This window comes from Schistocerca serialis, chromosome 8 (genome assembly GCF_023864345.2).
Source record: "Schistocerca serialis cubense isolate TAMUIC-IGC-003099 chromosome 8, iqSchSeri2.2, whole genome shotgun sequence".
Lineage (NCBI taxonomy): Eukaryota > Metazoa > Arthropoda > Insecta > Orthoptera > Acrididae > Schistocerca > Schistocerca serialis.
In genome coordinates, this window is record NC_064645.1 from 55677722 (window position 1) to 55693038 (window position 15317).

Genomic DNA, 15317 nt, shown 5'->3' on the forward strand with positions numbered 1-15317 from the left:
AATCTAGTGAAATTTTTTTAAGTGCTTTATCTGAAAACTACCTTGAGCAGTTAAACAGAGAACCGACTCGTGGCAATTACATATTAGACTTTCTGGTGACAAACAGCCCCGAACTATTTGAAACAGTTAACGCAGAACAGGGAATCAGCGATCATAAAGCGGTTACTGCATCGATGATTTCAGCCATAAATAGAAATATTAAAAAAGGTAGGAAGATTTTTCTGTTTAGCAAAAGTGACGAAAAGCAGATTTCAGAGTACCTGACAGCTCAACACAAAAGTTTTGTCTCAAGTACAGATAGTGTTGAGGATCAGTGGACAAAGTTCAAAACCATTGTACAATATGCGTTAGGTGAGTATGTGCCTAGAAAGATCGTAAGAGATGGAAAAGAGCCACCGTGGTACAACAACCAAGTTAGAAAACAGCTGCGGAAGCAAAGGAACTTCACAGCAAACATAAACATAGCCAAAGCCTTGCAGACAAACAAAAATTACGTGAAGCGAAATGTAGTGTGAGGAGGGCTGTGCAAGAGGTGTTCAATGGATTCGAAAGTAAAGTTCTATGTACTGACTTGGCAGAAAATCCTAAGAAATTATGGTCTTATGTCAAAGCGGTAGGTGGATCAAAACAAATGTCCAGACACTCTGTGACCAAAATGGTACTGAAACAGAGGATGACGGACTAAAGGCCGAAATAATAAATGTCTTTTCCCAAAGCTGTTTCACAGAGGAAGACTGCACTGTAGTTACTTCTCTAGATTGTCGCACACATGACAAAATGGTAGATATCGAAATAGATGACAGAGGGATAGAGAAACTCTTAAAATCGCTCAAAAGAGGAAAGGCCGCTGGACCTGATGGGATACCAGTTCGATTTTACACAGAGTACGCGAAGGGACTTGCCCCCCTTCTTGCAGCGGTGTACCGTAGGCCTCTAGAAGAGCGTAGCGTTCCAGAGGATTGGAACAGGGCACAGATCATCCCCGTTTTCAAGAAGGGACGTCGAACAGATGTGCAGAACTATGGACCTATATCTCTAACGTCAATCAATTGTAGAATTTTGGAACACGTATTATGTTCGAGTACATTGATTTTTCTGGAGACTAGAAATCTACTCTGTAGGAATCAGCATGGGTTTCGAAAAAGATGGTCGTGTGAAACCCAGCTCGTGCTATTTGTCCACGAGACTCAGAGGGCCATAGACATGGGTTCACAGGTCGATGCCGTGTTTCTTGACTTCCGCAAGGCATTCGATACAGTTCCCCACAGTCGTTTAATGAACAAAGTAAGAGCATATGGACTATCAGACCAATTGTGTGATTGGATTGAAGAGTTCCTAGATAACAGAATGCAGCATGTCATTCTCAATGGAGAGAAGTCTTCCAAACTAAGAGTGATTTCAGGTGTGCCGCAGGGGAGTGTCATAGGACCGTTGCTATTCACAGTATACATAAATGACCTTGTGGATGACATCGGAAGTTCACTGAGGCTTTTTGCAGAGGATGCTGTGGTGTATCGAGAGGTTATAACAATGGAAAATTGTACTGAAATGCAGAAGGATCTGCAGCGAATTGACGCATGGTGCAGGGAATGGCAATTGAATCTCAATGTAGACAAGTGTAATGTGCTACAAATACATAGAAAGATAGATCCTTTATCATTTAGCTACAAAATAGCAGGTCAGCAACTGGAAGCAGTTAATTCCATAAATTATCTGGGAGTACGCATTAGGAGTGATTTAAAATGGAATGATCATATAAAGTTGATCGTCGGTAAAGCAGATGCCAGACTGAGATTCATTGGAAGAATCTTAAGGAAATGCAGTCCGGAAACAAAGGAAGTAAGTTACAGTACGCTTGTTCGCCCACTGCTTGAATACTGCTCAGCAGTGTGGGATCCGTACCAGATAGGGTTGATAGAAGAGAGAGAGAGGGTCCTATGGAGAGCAGCGTGCTTTGTTACAGGATCATTTAGTAATCACAAAAGCGTTACGGAGATGATAGATAAACTCCAGTGGAAGACTCTGCAGGAGAGACGCTCAGTAGCTCGGTACGGGCTTTTGTTGAAGTTTTGAGAACATACCTTCACTGAAGAGTCAAGCAGTATATTGCTCCCTCCTACGTATATCTTGCGAAGAGACCATGAGGATAAAATCAGAGAGATTAGAGCCCACACAGAAGCATACCGACAATCCTTCTTTCCATGAACAATACAAGACTGGAATAGAAGGGAGAACTGATAGAGCTACTCAGGGTACCCTCCGCCACACACCGTCAGGTGGCTTGCAGACTATGGATGTAGATGTAGATGTAGAGGTGCTTCTCAAAACTGTGGACAACTTTCGCAGACGATTGATTATATGCATTGAAGCAAATGGGGAAAATTTTGAACAATCTCTTCATGGCTAATTTAATTAATTAAGCACCCCAAATTGTGAGAGGCAAGGGGACTCGCATTAATGAAGCACTCCATGGGAACATCATTCTACTACATCTATGTCGTCGTTCCTGAGTAACGCTAAAAGTGGGATACGGTATATTTTGTACAAAAATAGTTTAATTTGACATAATGAAAGAATTGATGCACATATTTTATCGATTTGATGTGTCCTTTTCAAATCATTCTAAATAAATCTGAGTTCTTCACCAATTTTAATTTTTCTTGATTTCAGCGCCATCTGTCAGTGGTTTAGAAAAAAATGTTTCAGACAAAATTTGATTACTTTTTTATGGAGAATCCAAATCTACAATAAAAAATGGGGTTTTCCATTTCAGATTTAAAAGTTGCCCCCTGCCCCACCCGAGGGGACGGGGGCTGGGGTTCTCGTGTAGTACCAGTTGATGTCCCCCTTTCAGCTTACGAACTTGTCTTACCCACTATTTTTACCCGATACATAGTTTTCGAGATAATCTCATCTGAAACTTCAGATGGACCACCCTGTATGTCACATGCAAGAGCATGAAGCAGTATGAAGATAAATCTCTTTAAACTGAGTGCTTTGTAAGTGAGGAAAAATGGGGACAATGATCAAATTACAATGTAAAGATGTACAATGTGCAGATTAAGATCATTAGTTTCAGTTGTTTACTAAATTATATTAAAGCTGTTTTAGTTTTTGTTTAGTTATGTCATGTTCCATAGATCATTTTCCCGATTATTTTATCGATATGATGTGGAACAAGTCAGATTACAAGATATATACATGAATAGTGCTAATATTAATATTACTGAAATTTTTTGTTCTACATATGCAACTACATTTAGAGGTACAATTTTTTCCCCCATTGCTGAAAAAGAAACGCATCCATGAAGTAGAAGGAGTTGTCCAAAAGAAATGATTTTAAGCTAGATGTAAAACTTGATCTGCTACCTGCCAGACACTTTATGTTGCTTGGCAAAAATGATCAAAGATTTTTGTTGCTGAATAATGTACCCCTTTTTGAGCAACTGACAGCTTCAATAGCGGATAGGATAGGTCATTTTTCCCTCTAGTGTTGTATGTATGAACATCACTGTTCTTCGCAAATTGAGATGGATTAGTTGTAACGAATTTCATTAGTGAATGTATGTACTCTGATGGTGCAGTTAAAACACTTAACTCCTTGAAAAGGTGCCTACATGGCAGCCTTGGCTGAACACCACTAATTATTCTCACTGCTCTCTTTTGTGCAATCAATACTTTATGTCTAAGTGGTGAGTTACTCCAGAAAACTATTCCATAAGGACATTATTGAGTGGAAATATGCAAAATATGTTAGGAGGCTGATCTGTTTATTACCAAGACTAGCGATTATACAAAGAGCGAAAGAAGCTGAACTTATTGTTTGAGAAGCTCAGTAATCTACTTCTTCCAGTTCAAGCTGTCATCAAAGTGAACACCCAAAAATTTGGAGCAATCTACCCTGTTTACTGAGCCCTGTACGTATGCTACATCCATTGTCGGTATGACTGTATTCGGTGTACATAACTGGATATAGTGAGTTTTTTCAAAATTAAGGGAGAGTCCATTTTCTGAGAACCACTTAATAATTCTTTGAAAGACATCCTTAACAATATCTTCAGCTGCTTTTTCTGGAATGGGATTTATTATAACACTTGTGACATCAGCGAAAAATACTAGTTCCACTTGCTGAACGTTAAGAGGTGAGGTCATTCACATGAATAAGGAACAGCAGAGGACCTAAAATTGAACCCTGAATCCTGTGTTGTTGCCTAGCAGCTTTTTAGCCAATAAACCACAATATAATTAATTGGTTTCCTTGCCATGCCTTATTGAAATGCTTCCAAACGACTGGTGATATTTGAATGAGATCTAAAGTGTGACCACTGCAGAATTTGAAAATGTGTGTTTTGTTTCCATACCAGAAACGACTACCATATTTACTCGAATCTAAGCCGCACCTGAAAAATGAGACTCGAAATCAAGGAAAAAAATAATTTCCCGAATCTAAGCCGCACCTGACATTTGAGACCCGAAATTCAAGGGGAGAGAAAAGTTGTAGGCCGCACCTCCAAATCTAAACAAAGTTGGTCCACTGTAATATGAGACACAATTTAGGTCGAATGAAGGATGATACAGCTATAGTAGTCTGGTTCGAGTCTTATGCTGAGCAGTTAAGCTTTACCATGTAGCCATTACTATGCATCACGTGCTCCGTCCATATTTATACGTGCTTCGTCTGGTTTGATTGATTGGTTATTTTTCTTTGATCTGATAAGTGCCGTTCTCTTTGTTATAGGCGTTTACGTCACCCTAAGCTGAAAATGCATTACTGTACTGTGTCATGCATTTTTTGTCGCATTCTGATAATGAGTGTTTACGACCTGTCGCCGCTCGCGGCATGGCTTGCTTTTGTGGGCGCTAACACCGCTTACAAGAAAAAAAAGAGAGGAATTGTCTCATTAGCAAAACAATGGCAAGAGACTGCTATTTGTTGTTACTTACACTGCTGCTTTCTTTGATAATGATCAACAAGAACCAAATAATAGACTGCGTATGATAGAAGATGTTCTGAACGAGAGTTTAGCGAAAATTTTTCTCCATTTGAAAATCTTTGCAGACACCTCTGTAGTACATTACATTCTGCACAGAAATTAGTCATCTTAGATTTAAAAATCTAGTCACTTGCCGTGCTTCATTTCTGACTGTATCACTATTAGGCATAAGAATAATACGAATATAAACATGACATGATATGTATATTATTCCACGTTTGCTGTTGTCTCACTCTAGTTTCGCAATTTATTAGGCAGACAGGATTTAAATGAGATAGCAGCAGACACGAAAGAATACATTGCAAAATGTTTATATTCGTATTATTCTTATGGTGAAGAGAATACTGCATGTGATTCACAATTCATAAAAGTTCTTATTAGCAATGATCTCTTGTCACAGGTAGGAAAGAATTCAGAACGTAGAGTTGGCCATATTGACAAACATCCCAAACAGTCTTGCCAGTCGGATTTTCGAAGTACGTTGAAATGCTGCTACATTCGAAGACAAACAATACGGAATTTGTATTTACTTCGTGGGATAATGTATGAAAATGCAGCGGTCGAAACTTGAGGCGAAGAAAAAAAAGCTCCTCTTCCGCCTTTCTTTCTTTTCTTTTTTTTTAATTTACTGACGCAGAGGTTTTATCTCCAGTATTTATCTTTTGTGCCTGCAAAGCATGCCTGTGTAGCGCTACATAATTCGACGGCAGAAGTTAGTTGTGGCGGCACCTACCAACATTTTTCAGAACTTCCGCTTACTTTGCACTCTATTCTAAGCCGCAGGCGGGTTTTAGGATTACAAAAACCAGAAAAAAAGTGCGGCTTAGATTCGAGTAAATACGGTACGTTTTATTACCACCTCAGCACTCATATTGAAAAATGGCTTATGTTTTTATTTACTGTGAGTTCTTTTCCCAGTGAATGGCATCATCTCCTCACTGGAACAAGGAAAAATTTCTAAGTATTCAGACTTCGTGATTATTGTCCAGTGTAAAGCAACTTGTGGAGTTATTTGCTGTATACTCTGTCAGAAAATGAATTCACTGAACATTGGTCTGTGTTCAACAACAAGAGTGCAGTACTTAAAATGGGGTACAGTGTATAATGAAAAAAGTCATGAGTAAACATCATCATATCTTCCATAGTCAACAATTTATGTGACATCATATATCATTGATCCTTAACATTAGCGGCTAAAGGTGACATAGAAAACATATTTATATGTTCAACCCTCTATTTCTGACGAGTTTCGCATTAAATAATAGGCACAAGATACTGCTAGTAGTATGTCACAGCCTTTGAGTAAAACAAGTTTATTTCTTATAAAGCTAAGAACAGAATTATTTGCATAAGTAGCTAAATTCTGTAATACTGTATAGCTTCCAAGATATTTGTGATTTGTTATGATTAGGGCTAAGATTTTTATGACTCTAAATCAGCATAATATACACAAAAATGCTGTTATGACCAAAAATTTATAAAATTATTTTCAACAACATAAACAGATATGACCTAACAAAATTAAAATGAGGTATAATTTGTGTTGTGAAATAAATTTGAAACCCAGTTAATGCAAGGTAAACTATAGAATGTAATATTGAAGTATGATTTCTATTAATATTGTTAGAATGTAGTTATTTGATGGTGTAATTTTTGTACATTCTCATTTTTAACTCAGTTTATGAGCTCCAATTGCAGTATACAGTATACTTCGAAAACTACTTCAGCTGATACAAGACGAGCATATTGAAAATGGAAGATATCGTTTGAATCTAAATAATTAAGTGAGAACTTTTCCCCCGAAAAAATCACTGAAATGAAACACAATGTGTGATATCCTTCATTTTTTTTTCCCTAACACCTTCCCCATTTTATTTAACACTTGTGTTTCCACTTTACCACAAACAGTTTCTAATGTATTCACCTCTTTTTCACTTGCTCTAAAAGGTGCACAACTTTGCTTCATTTGTGGCTTTAATGAAACAAATTGGTTACACATGTATCATTCGAAGTGTTTTCCATCGCTGGCCACTACTTTCTTCCATCTTTCGGGCAGTGTATGAATCCCATATCGAAAAATCATCTTTTGAAGCGATCCACAAATCGATCCAATTTGTGACTTCTTCATGAGATATCGGTAGTGTTGGTCAGCCGGGCCATGCGCCATTGATCTAAACAGGTGATAGTCAGAGGGAGCTATGTCTGGGCTAGGATTTCCCATTTTAACATTTCCAAGTACATTTTGACCTCTTTTGCAACATGGGGTCGAGTGCTGTTGTGCTGCAAAATCACTTTATCGTGCCTCTCACTGTACTGCGGCCATTTGTCTTTTAATGCTCTGCTCAAACACATTAATTGTGTTCAATAATGAGCACCTGTGATTGTTTCACTTGGTTTTAACACCTCATAGTACACGATGACGAGCTGGTCCCACCAAGTGCAAAGCATTATCTTGGAGCTGTGATTATTCAGTTTGGCCGTTGATGTGGAAGCATGGCCGGGATATCCCCATGATTTTTTGCATTTAGGGTTGTTGTAATGAAACCATTTTTCGTCCCTGGTCACAATGCGATGCAGAAATCCCTTCCATTTTTCCCTCTGAAGCAACTGTTCACAAAACCACAAACACCGTTCTATGTCTCTTGGTTTCAGCGCACACGGGACCCAAGTTCCTTCTTTCTAAATCATGCTCACAGCCTGGAGACATTTTGAAATGGCTTGCTGTGTCACTCCCACTAATCGTGCCAATTCTTCTTGAGCTTGACGCAAGTCTTCACTCAGCAATGTCTCCAATTCTGCATCTTTGAAAACATTCTCTCTTCCACAACTATGCCAGTCTACGACATTAAAATCGCCATTCTTGAAGTGTTGAAATCACTCACGACACATTCTTTCACTAATAGCGTCCTTACCATACTTACTTGAGAGCATGCGATTGAGACTCAGCTGTTGTTTTCTTCATATTGAAACAAAACAGTAATACCTCCTGCAAATGAAGAGAATTAGGCTCGTAAACAGACATTTTCAATCAAGAAAAAAACCTTGTGATGCAGACAAAAATTGATTAATGTTTGAATGAGTTTATGTTGACCAAGATCCAAGCTACCTGCCTGACGTCTGCGATCTGTTTCTTTCGACCGCTACTTACTATTGTCACCACCCATCGGCAAACGGCAGAAGCAAAGTTGTACACCTTGTATATGCTTCACTAGTGGCACTTCTGTTTGCTCTAAACCACTTACAGCGGAAGGAATAAATCCAAAATTTATGTACGAAAGCTTCCTTGAAATTTGAGCATATTAATTCTTGAGCTAGTCCAATTGAAGAAGCTTCAAGAAACTGGCTCTCAAAACCATGCATCTGAAACTAAGGACATTTTACTGACACATGGATGAATATTCATGGTGGTTTTTTTTTTATTTTGTTTTGCTTTAGGGTGCAAAAAACAGTTGTTTTTATGCACCCAAGTCAAAACTATCAAACATGAAATACAAGAGAAGAGTTAAACAACTATACGTCAGCCCCAGTTGAAATAAGAGAAGACAGCTAAAAACAGGCACTTGCAGAAAGGGTTAAAAAAGACACCGTACAGAAACGGAGGTCCAAAATTAAAAATTAAATGGCTTTCGCCATATTGCTTTGGCGGGTAAAAAGTAAAACGCAGTCGACAGCCTGTGCGTCATTTGCTAAAACAGCCAATAACTCAGATGGGAAATCCAAGCAGGAACATAAACGATTAAAAAAATGGGCATTCCATCAGGAAGTGGCGGACAGTTAAAACTTGGACGCAATGTGTATGAAGTGGTGGTGTAGTGCCACTTATCAAATGAAGATGGCTAAAATGGCAGTACCCAATATGCAGCCTAGTTAAAATGACCTCCTTCCAGCACATGTGGCTGCATGATGAAGATAACCTGCAGCAATTTCTTGACTACCTTAACAGTGTATATGAATCACCGGATGAATCAATGATGATTTTCACAACATTGAAGTTCTGGGAGTAACAACTGCAAGCATCCAGAACAGAACTCCCATCTTGTCAAAGTGGGAGATGGAGTTAAGGAATGTCTGCAACTAATAACTGTAATTCTGCAGTGTGAAGGGCCTCTCAAAAATACCTTTCTGATATGCCCAACCAGTTTTCCAGCATCACTGAATTTGCTGTGAATCACTTTTGCTACTATGTGTAAGATGTGAGCTAAACTAGTCACATGCGAAGTTTTACTGTATAGTGAACTGGCAGTTTTCACCATGTAAGATGCTGCACCCATTATGAAGAGTAGCTTAATGCTTTCAGGCCATAAGGAATGCAGGCTTTCTCGGCAAATTTTGGTGATGAAGTCATCTCGGATTATCAGCCAAGTCAAGACGCCATTCTGTGGCAACGTTTCAAGAAGTCCCCAGTTCGTCATCTTCAAGTGAAGTGTCAAGTTTGTTCCAGTTTGTATCTTTATAGGCACTGGACTTCAGGCTCCTATGACTCATCTGCAATGGCTGAGCCAGTCATGTACCTCCTTAAGGGTGGGGTGGGGGGTGGGGGTGGTCATGGATGTTGGTGAGGGGACTAGTGGAGTGTTGGAGGGTCCTGGTATCTTGTCCTGCTTCTGCCTGTCTGTTCCATCCACTGCTTTCACCTCTTTCACATCATAGCACTACTGATATGTGGATGACACATTCATGGTGTGGCCGCATGATGAAGAAAACCTGCAGGAATTTCTTGGCTAACTTAACAGCATACAAGGGAACATAAAATTCACCATGTAAGTAGAAGAAAGTGGATGTCTGCCTTTCCTTGATATTATGATAAGGAAAAAAACTTGATGTCACGCTGGGATATTCTGTCTATAGAAAACAGACATGCAGGGAGCTGTTCGTAAACACCAATAGCTGCCACCATCCAGCGCAACGCAACTGTGTGCTCACCACCCTTGTGCTATGGCACAAGCCATGTGTGACAGGGAGAGTCCACCCACCAGGTTGCAGCATGAAGGAAACCTTTTGCAAGAATGGCTACTCAGAGACAAAGATAAAATGCACTCTCCAACCAAGCAAGAAGAAGAAAGAAGATGTAAAGTGTCTGGTGTTCCTTCTATATGCTGGGCTGCCCACAGCCAAGATTGCCAGGATATTGGAGAACAACAACATTAAAACCATTTTCCACTCATCGACTAAAACTGTAAAACATACTTGGCTCAGTGACAGACGAAGTAGGACTATGGACACCTGGAGTCCACAGTATCAGTTGTGAATGTGGCAAGCAACATAACGGTCAGTTGCAACAGTGTATTTCACTGCAGTGATCAGAACATATGATATCTGTTCACCTCGGTCAAATGGACAAATCTACAATGGCAGATCACAGTGTCAATGAAGGTGGAAAAGTTTACATTTTCTAAATGTTCTCAGTTCATAATAAACTTTTCACCTGGACTGTCTTCTTCCAAAGTCCCCACGATGACATTTTCAATATTTCTTCCCATAGGGTCAGTTGATAGCCATATTTTTTTATTTACAACCCATTGTCTGATTTGTTTGCATTGTGCTTTCTTAAAGTGGAAGAATTAGGAAGACATTTGGCTTTCAATTTTCCTAAGAATTTGTGAAATTTTGGATGGTTTAGTTTACTTAAGGGAATATCAGCATGACGTTCTTCACAGGATGGTGAATAAAATTGGTGGGATTCTCCTACAAGCATTTGCTGCAGTATTTTTCCATTTTCAATCTGTTGTATTCCATGTTTTGTGTTTTCCACATGCGATAAACTGTGAATGTTAAATGACTTCCCCACAATTACTATTGTATCTCGTTTACAGTACAATATTTTACCATCAGTCAAAAATACTTTCCCAGCATATTGAGGCACAAACTGGTGTCATTTTATGTGAATACTGTCACTTTAGGCATTTGTTCCCAAACTATATTGCATGTTCCAACTTCAACAAGACTGAATAACACAATGAGACACTTGTCTACAGTCCAGAGTCCAAAATGCTACCTGCTCATAGAATAACAATAGGCTACACAAAATTGCTGTTGCATAAGGGTGAAGTCCACATTGTGAATTAAAATTAAATAAGGGAGGAAGGTAGATATTTGACATTTTCCAAGAAACAAACTGAGATGCACAGTTCTGAGCAATGTAAGATGGAGGAAAGAAATTGCATGAGAAAAATTCTTTACTTCTTGAAAGAGTAAAAATATACAAATATAACCATTTACTCACTAAAATATGCTCCACCAGGGAGGAACATCCAGATTTGCATAAATATAAGTACCAAAAAGTATATGCCATATCACAAAAATCCTAGGCCTATATATTCTAAAGGAGTTTTGCATATTCCAGCCTTAGAGGATAATGCACCAATTTCTTGAAATAATATCTCAGTTTTCATTACTTATGCCACTCCCAAACAAGCCTGACAATATTTACCAGAAATTATCATACAATTCTTATCATATTTCTATTGTTCTTGTGTGTCCTCAAACTTTTTGTATGTAACTGGAACAGACTAACATTTTTGCAGGAGTAACAAAGATGATGAAATGTCATATAATTGAGGAACAGTTTCTTAACATAAATTGTCTTATAGTCACTATGTAATCTATAATGAATGGACTTAATATGTTTATTTCATTCATATTTCCTTCTCACTCATAACAAAGAACGTAGAAATTTACTGAAGTTGAAAGACTGTTTTGAGGTGGCCCATAATATTGGCTTCACCTTGAAAAATGTAACATGTGTAAGTTAGCAGTATTAATCTTTTCTTTTAATTTTAGGCTATTATCAACTCTGTTCCCTGAAGCAAAATGTTTGTATGATGCCAGCTGGACAAACAAACTGTATTGGATGCGTGCATCTCAGGTGTTTGTTGACCAAAGGCTGAAAGGACAAACTTCAATGGAAATCCTCAGAGACCCAGACCTTGTTGCAAGTGTTCTTCGTAACTCTCCTCCAAAGTAATTTGATGCACATTGTAGGAATTTGCGTGAAGATGCAATTCCTTTTACTTATTAATTGGTTCAAATATACATATGTACCTGTAATTAACTGTAGCAATACTTTTGTTTCCATGACATGAAACTGCATAAAAGAATGTCTACTGCAATGCCAAAAACTTAACGTTGTTGTTGATGTCTGTGTGTAGTTGCTCACTTAACAATTGTGATAATATCTCAGTACAAATATTAAGTCATTGTTGATGATATAGTATATAATGTTAACGGCAATAAAGAAGTGGTGCTGACCATTTTATTTAGGTGTAGAAATGCAGAAAAAAATCTGCTGATACTTCAGTAAAGTGAATTTCATTTTGATGAGTTTATATTTAAGAATTTATAGAAATATTTGTACATAAATTTATCTTTCAATTACGTATTTTTAGAAGTTATTATTTATTGATTCTAGTTTTTACCAGTTCTGCTGTTATTACTAATAACAAATGTGTTGTCAGATATTTTTAATGTGATGTTATAAAGTATTGGCAATAGTTTCGAGTAATCGTTTGTTGTTTGTCAACAACTGATTATCTTCTTATGATGTGCATTTCTTCAAAGGTCTTAATTATTGGTTAACTATATCATTTTAATTGATTATTTCAAAGAGACAAAGTCTGGGCAATAGATACCATTCCCAGTACTACCAACAGGACCACGTTATATAGAACTAGCTAGCTTCCAAAATAATAGTTTCATTCCACATCAGTGGGAGGGAAGATTGAAATATGTTCAGATAACTTGGAAACTGGGTTGTGTGAGGTGGGAGGAGGAAGGTATGGAGACAAGTCACTCATACCTTAGGTTGACATGCACAGGCAAAGTGGAGGAAAGAAATTTCAGTATAAAGAGTTAGGTGACAAAGAAAGCACTGCCTAAAATTCAGTTCACAGGAAGAGAAAATGAAAACAGAAAGAATAATTAAATTAAAGAAGAGAAATGGAAAAGGAGAAACTAACGTAACAAATGAAGGTGCATCAGACCTTTTTGGAAGTAGTTATTAAGTTGGCCAGTGGAAAAGTGTTTGTCTGGGATTTTAACAATTTTTAGATTGAATTTTTACTTTTATATAACTGAGTATTTCTTACCATAAGAAATTTGGAATTTTTGTTGTATGGTCTTTCTGACAGGTATCAACAATACAATTAAACTGTTTGGACAGTTGGATGATGAATGTAGGCTGCTGTATGGTACCAAAATCTGAACACTATCATGTTGTATCCAATATCATACTTGTGCAATTCTCTGCTCAGAGCATACCATAATTTAAGAATTAAGTGCCAGCTTTTTCTGTAAAACACTTATTAGACTTTTGAATATTGATGTGCCAATCTCACTACTAGAAGTTTATATTGTTAAATTATTACTCATGCACATTGTATCTACTGGATGTTGTCTGCACACAAAGCACCAATGTTTTTATATAAAAATTATGCACATATGTTTCCATAGATGTAATTGCTTGCCAACAGCCTAAGAATCAGTATGTGATATAAAGACTTCAGGACAAGAAATATAATATTCGCAAATGATATTGTCTCAGTTTATTTTTAGTGACATTTATATAAATTTATAATTTTACTTATTCAACATGAAAGCCAGGATTAAAATAATTCCAGAGTCTGAGATAGAAGAATACTTCCTTTACTGTTGCGAAAACAATATTAACAGCAAGTAAATTAATGGACACAGAAATTAAAATAAAGTTGAATATCAACTACTCAAAACTTTTCACATAATTCTGTGAACACAAGGAAGTGTATTAGTAACAGAATGAATAAACAAATAAATAAATAATTTAGAAGAAAAAAAAAACAAGTTTCTCCAAATCATGACTGATAAGGAAAGTGGGATGTGAGAAAGAAGTCACAAAATAATAATGGGCCAACAGCTATCATTCAAATTCCAGAGTGCTAATAATGTGTTACCAAGGACTGATAGTTAAAAAACTCAAAGTGTGGAAATATATAGTATCCTAAAGTAAAAAAAAAAAAGCGGAAAGGAGGAGGCAAAAAAGAAAAATAAAGAAAGGTGAGAATGAGATTGACAGAATGAGAGAGGAGGTATGTGTATTATACTGTGGTGGAGGGTACTTAGTCCACCACAGTCACTTCCCACTTTGCTTTTTCAGTCACGAATAGCTAGCTTACAGACAGTTGTTGGTAAGCCTCTGTGTGAATTCAATACTCTCTGATTTCACCTTCATTGTCTTTCTGTAATAATCTCAGGATTTCTACAATGCAGAATGCGGCATCTGCCACTGGAGGTGACTGATCATCTCTTTGCTGTTTTCGTGATTACCAACTAAATCTCCAATGGAACACACTACTGTTATTTGGTCTTCTCTATTCCTCTACTGAGCCTATTTGCTACAGATCCTCAAGTAAGAAAGATACTGAAATATTGGTTGACCCAGTGTTTTCTAAGCTTCCTCCTTTGTGGGTAGAGTACACTTTATGAGAATTGTTCCAGTGAATCTCAGTTTGGCATTTGCTTTAACTGCGATTTGTTTTATAATTCCACTTCAAATTTATCTGTGCGCATACTCCGAGGCATTTTACAAATGTGACTGCTTCAGTGAGTGTTCTGCATTATGTCATGCAGTAATTGGTCTTTCTGCCTATTTATGCACACTATGTTGAATTGATGTTGAGTGTCAGCTGCTAATAGCTGCACCAACAAACAGCCCTCTTCAGGTTCACCTGAATTTTGCATCAATTTTCTAGTGTTTTGACTTTTCTGTGTGCATCATCATCAACCATGAAAAGTCCCAGGGGCTGTCTGACATTATCCTCTAGATCATTTATATGTTTTGTGGAAAGTAATGGTTCTAAATGCGGCCATGCGGAACTATATTGAATACCTTCTGGAAGCCAAGGAACATCATATCAACCTGGGTACTGGTATCTCCTGCTTTCTGGGTCTTGGACAAACAGTGCATGTTTTGGGAACCTATGTTGATTGCTAAAGAGGAGGTTCTTGGCCTCTAGAAATATCATAATATGCAAGCATAAGACATGTTCCAAAATGCTACAACAGACCGACATCATGGATATAGGCCTGTGGTTTTGTACATCTATTTGGTGACACTTCTGGAAAATGAGAATGATTTGTGTTTTGTTTTTCCCAATCGCTAGAAATGCTTTGCTCCTCCAGTGACCAATAATACACTGTTAGCAGAAGAGGAGCAAGTTGTTCTAAATACTCTGTTGAATCATATTGGTATTCCATCAGGTCTAATGGCCTTTCCACTGTTTGGCAGTTTCACTTGCTTTTGTACCCAATAGTCAGTTGTTTCAATATCTGTCAATTGACATTTGGGCAACA

General features: G+C 37.7%; 1 protein-coding gene across 1 annotated transcript in view; it reads left to right on the forward strand.

Annotated features, from left to right (window-relative positions):
- Positions 1-13540, forward strand: part of LOC126416665 (cGMP-dependent 3',5'-cyclic phosphodiesterase-like) — a 263554-nt gene extending 250014 nt beyond the window's left edge. Inside the window, exon 14 of the mRNA XM_050084464.1 lies at positions 11775-13540. Coding sequence (XP_049940421.1) covers positions 11775-11958 — 184 coding nt within the window. The 3' untranslated portion in view covers positions 11959-13540. The remainder of the gene's footprint in view (positions 1-11774) is intronic.
- The last annotated feature ends 1777 nt before the right edge of the window (positions 13541-15317 follow it).